At 47.7% G+C, this 4,848-nt stretch overlaps 1 protein-coding gene across 1 annotated transcript; it reads left to right on the top strand.

The window, feature by feature from the left end:
- Positions 1–1,090: 1,090 nt before the first annotated feature.
- Positions 1,091–3,162, top strand: LOC123094737 (WAT1-related protein At5g07050). The gene is made up of 5 exons (XM_044516669.1): positions 1,091–1,409; positions 1,528–1,590; positions 1,687–1,803; positions 1,917–2,334; positions 2,410–3,162. The coding sequence occupies exons 1-5, from the start codon at positions 1,216–1,218 to the stop codon at positions 2,785–2,787; spliced, it is 1,170 nt and encodes a 389-aa protein (XP_044372604.1). The 5' UTR covers positions 1,091–1,215; the 3' UTR covers positions 2,788–3,162.
- Positions 3,163–4,848: the final 1,686 nt, after the last annotated feature.

Raw genomic sequence — 4,848 nt, forward strand, 5'->3', positions numbered from 1 at the left:
TGTTTGAAGAGAGTACAAAATTTGTACTGAAAAAAGGTGTGGTGCAAAAAATTGGATGGCCTCGACTATTACAAGATTTAGCAACAGATGACCCATATTATGTATGTTAAGAAAGTGTGGTACCACAACAGAGGTGAAACAACAATAGCCATACACGGTTGCCACACATGTTGTGGAGTGTGAGTTGAAGCAAAAAAATTCGGTAGTAATTTGTGCGTGTGCCAGGAAGAGGACACCTTGTTATCTAGGATCTGAAGATAGCTATAAACGTAGAATTATTATTTGCAGCACACAGGTGCACAAGTTCATAATTTTTAACCAAATTTTATAGATTTACAGTGGCAGAGCTATGTGTGCTTATGGGGGCTGTGGCGCCCCCAGCCTTAGGAAAATGTATGAAGGGATACTTTTAGAGGGCTCTTTTTTAGGGGTATTTTTAGAGGGATTAGAGATAAGAAAAAAAAATAGTATTTGGCCCCCTCAAGTCCACTGGATTCATACCTTCAATGTAATCTGAAAAACCGCAACTTCTGTAATATGGAAGTATTGGAGGTCTGCCCACGCCCACTAACCATAAGCCACGTGCCGGTGCCAATATTCTCCACGCAGCACCATACATATTCCACACAAATGACGCTGATCATCATCACGCAGCTTAAAGCTTTGCATAGTTAATTAAGCACCAGATGCAGACAAAAAAAAAACCGAGAGAGGATGCACTGTTAGTTCAGCTAAGTTCAGGCAGTACGCCGTCACATTCAGAATCTTATACAAACGTTTTCACTGCTCCACGTACGTTGCGCCCATTAGCAAGAAAAGATTCTTCTGCTCCCTCTTTTAACCTAAAAAAATGGCGGGAGGAATTCCACTCGGCAGCCACTAATTAAACGGATCAGCTGTGCTTGTGGTCTATTTCGAATCGGATCCGCTGTGCTCCTGCATGCTACACTTCTGGAATATACGATGCCATCTCGTCACCTTGGACCCACGTTACTCAGATGTAGTGTCACCCAAATAATGGTGCAAGTTATCCCCCCCTCCCCACCCCTAACCCCTATATATACTGGCCAAGCCTCTTCCATTCCAGCTCACACTCGCTTGCTTCACTCCATCTTTGAGTTCTCAATACACGCGGCCCTGCCATTGCCACCTTTCACAAAACAAGAAGCTAGCTAGGGAAAGCTGAAACAAGGAACAGTTTGGTCGTCCATCGCCATGGCTTTCTGTGGTGGTTTCATGGAGAAGGCCAAGCCTTACATCGCCATGATCTCGCTGCAGTTCGGCTACGCCGGCATGAACGTCCTTACCAAGGTCTCCCTCAACGGCGGGATGAGCCACTACGTGCTCGTCGTGTACCGACACGCCTTCGCCACACTCGCCATTGCACCCTTCGCTCTCTTCATCGAGAGGTATAGCTAGCTAGCTATTCAATTACTAGTGTACACTTGATCATATATAGATCTTTGCTAGCCCACATGTATTAGTGGTATTTTTATCTAACTTGTGAAACTTGACATGAAACGGCAGGAAGGTGAGGCCGAAGATGACGTGGTCCATCTTCTTCCAAATCTTCGTCCTTGCGCTGCTCGGGTTAGTGCATGCCTAGCTACCTGCAAAAATCATCTGAAGATGCATGTCTGGAATGCCACGCCCATCTTACCCCTGTTCTTGATTTCTTTACTGCAGACCGGTGATCGATCAGAATTTCTACTACGTGGGGCTGAAGTACACCGGCCCGACGTTCGCCTGCGCGATGAGCAACATCCTGCCGGCGATGACCTTCGTCATGGCGGTGATCTTCAGGTGCAATTTCACTACCAGCTTACTGACTTTGGGTGCCGTGCATCATATGCATATCCATGCGCACGTGGAACGAGAAACCATTGCTAACGTTGTGCATGACGTTTGGTACATAGGATGGAGAAGATAGAGTTGAAGAAGGTGCGGTGCCAGGCCAAAATCTTCGGGACGGTGGTGACCGTGGCCGGCGCGATGCTCATGACGCTCTACAAGGGCCCCCTCATGCACCTGCCATGGACCAACGGCCACGCGCAGCCCAGCGGCGTCGAGGCCCCGGGTGCCGCCGGCGTCGACCCCACCGCGAGGGAGTGGTTTCTGGGCTCCCTCTTCATCATCATCGCCACCCTCGCCTGGGCCTCGCTCTTCATCCTGCAGACCCACACCATCAAGAAGTACACCGCCCAGCTCTCCCTCACCACCCTCATCTGCTTCATCGGCACCCTCCAAGCGATCGCCGTCACCTTCGTCATGGAGCGCCGCGTCTCCGTCTGGACCATCGGCTTCGACATGAATCTCCTCGCCGCCGCCTACGCGGTACGATCACTTACCATTGTACGACATGATCTCTTCCATTACCATTTCTTAACCGGTTTTGGTGGTATTTTGCAGGGCATCGTGACGTCGAGCATCGCGTACTACGTGCAGGGGCTGGTGATCCAGAAGACGGGGCCGGTGTTCGCGTCGGCGTTCAGCCCGCTGATGATGATCATCGTGGCCGTCATGGGGTCCTTCATCCTGTCCGAGAAGATATACCTCGGGGCCGTGCTGGGCGCCGTGGTGATCGTGGTCGGGCTCTACGCCGTGCTCTGGGGCAAGCACAAGGAGACGCAGGAGCAGGAAGCGGACGCCAAGGCGGCGCTGCCGGTGGCCTCCAAGGGACCAGACGGCGCGAGCGTCGTGCAAGGAGCTGCTGCCGCCGCCGGAGATGATGATGGGATGAGGTCGGCCTCCAACGGACGTGGAGGTGGATCGGCTAGTGCAGTTTGATGGACTGGGAACTGCAATAATCTGTGCCCTGACATGAGAAGACGTAGGTCATCGTCGTCCTCGACGCACGCACTACGGCCCCGTCGAAATGGAGGTTTTCTGCTAGGAATCTCGTGCTGTTGTCCGTGAAATTTCTGCTTTCCAAGCACACGACCCACCAGCATTAGCCGCCAGAAGGGCTAGTGGCTCGCATTTTTGTTTTACGAAGTGTGATTGATCGATATGCTACACTTATTTGTCACTACTCACTAGTACTGCTACATGTCTGTCCATCTCGGAGAGTGATGTGATTTGCCTTTCCACTTTACTTGTCTGTAATTTTAAGTGTATCAATGTTATGAGATTCCAAGCGGCCTTGCTATTTTATTGTTTAAACACTGACCGTAGAACAATTCTACCATGATTTTCTCATTATCAAAATATATACAAGGTTCATTACAAAACGAGAACAAAGCTAGAAACACTACCCAATAACCTCTTTTGGCGACATCATAATTTTTTAAATAGATTATTAAGAATCCACTCTAGCAGAATCTGAACCTTGTTGGTATCCTTTATTCGGTTGCACACATTGTTAAGATCTTGCTTCAAAAGGACCCTCCAAGATGCCACACTTGGTTTGGTCTTGCTTTAAAAGGATCCTCCAAGATGCCACACTTGGCCTTGCGTCCTTGCTATTTTCACTGAAGAGTTATAGTCTGCTAATACAAGATCGTGAATAAAAGGGGGCCTCGCTAGAACCAACAAGCGCTGCTGCAAGCCGTATGAGCATATTTAGTTAGGCAGTGAAACCCTATTCTGGGATCTAGCAATCTAGGTGGAGCAACCTCCTCCTCAGCCTTAAGCCTCTTTATCTCATTGATCAGATGACCATACGGCGACTTGACGAGAGAGTTGTCAGATAGAGCCGGTAAGATTCCAAATGTTATGAGATTTCAGGCGGCTTCGCTATTTAGCCGGCATGTAACCCTGGGACCAAGATGGGATGACGTTGGATTGAGATTATCGAACGGTTCAGACAGAATCGACAGAAACTATTATTTTTCCCGCCTGATCTATAAACTGTCCCAACAATATTGCATACCTATTTCAACAGATTGGCGTAATTTTTCTACCGCATGTACAACCCTATAATAATAGTGTTTCTCCAAAGGAAAACTACAAGATCAATGATTTCGGACTCCCAAATGTTGTATTCCCTCTGTAAACTACTCCCTCCTTCCCAAAATCTTGGGCGTCTAACGTTTTTGCACGAAAATTAGCGCAGGTGGGCGTTACTTGAGCGGTCGTAGGCTGGACGAGGAAAATTGCCTCCCACGATCTCCTCTCTGACTAAGTCATGGTTGAGCGATCCAATCTGAACGCCCCCAATCAAACTTTGATTTTGGAGGGCCCTCAACCAGCGACTCCTTTATTATACTCCCTCCGTCCCAAAATTCTTGTCTTAAATTTATCTAAATACGGATATATCAAGTCACGTTTAAGTAGCTAACCGCAAGGAAGACCCATCCACAATTTATTCTTTTCAAATAACAAGCCATAGTTAGCGTCACTGTAACTGCTCGAGAGAGAATACTTACTGCGCCTTAGATTATGGGATTGCATGCTAAAACTAATGCGCCCAAGATTTTCGGAAGGAGGGAGCAATATAAGAGCGTTTAGATCACTTTACGGAGGGAGTAACTAACATACATGAGTTGGTGGTTTCCTTGCGGCAACCAAGTAAATGGCCTGCAGCTGGATAGGCATGAATCAAGTTGCACGTTGTCTTAAATTTATCTAAATACGGATGTATCAAGTCACGTTTTAGTAGCTAACCGTAAGGAAGACCCATCCACAATTTATTCTTTCCAAATAACAAGCCATAGTTAGAGTCACTGTAATTGCTCGAGAGAGAATACTTACTACGCCTTAGATTATGGGATTGCATGCTAAAACTAATGCGCCCAAGATTTTGGGAAGGAAGGAGCAATATAAGAGCGTTTAGATCACTTTACGGAGGGAGTAACTGACAGACATGAGTTGGTGGTTTCCTTGCGGCAACCAAGTAAATGGCCTGCA

Source organism: Triticum aestivum, chromosome 1B, assembly GCF_018294505.1.
Source record: "Triticum aestivum cultivar Chinese Spring chromosome 1B, IWGSC CS RefSeq v2.1, whole genome shotgun sequence".
Lineage (NCBI taxonomy): Eukaryota > Viridiplantae > Streptophyta > Magnoliopsida > Poales > Poaceae > Triticum > Triticum aestivum.

Excerpts from the sequence above, each read along its gene's own strand:
- LOC123094737 (XM_044516669.1), top strand. The coding sequence starts at position 1,216 with ATGGCTTTCTGTGGTGGTTTCATGGAGAAGGCCAAGCCTTACATCGCC. Across the intron at positions 1,591-1,686 it reads TTCGTCCTTGCGCTGCTCGG|ACCGGTGATCGATCAGAATT; the intron begins GTTAGTGCATGC and ends TCTTTACTGCAG. Across the intron at positions 1,804-1,916 it reads GTCATGGCGGTGATCTTCAG|GATGGAGAAGATAGAGTTGA; the intron begins GTGCAATTTCAC and ends TTTGGTACATAG.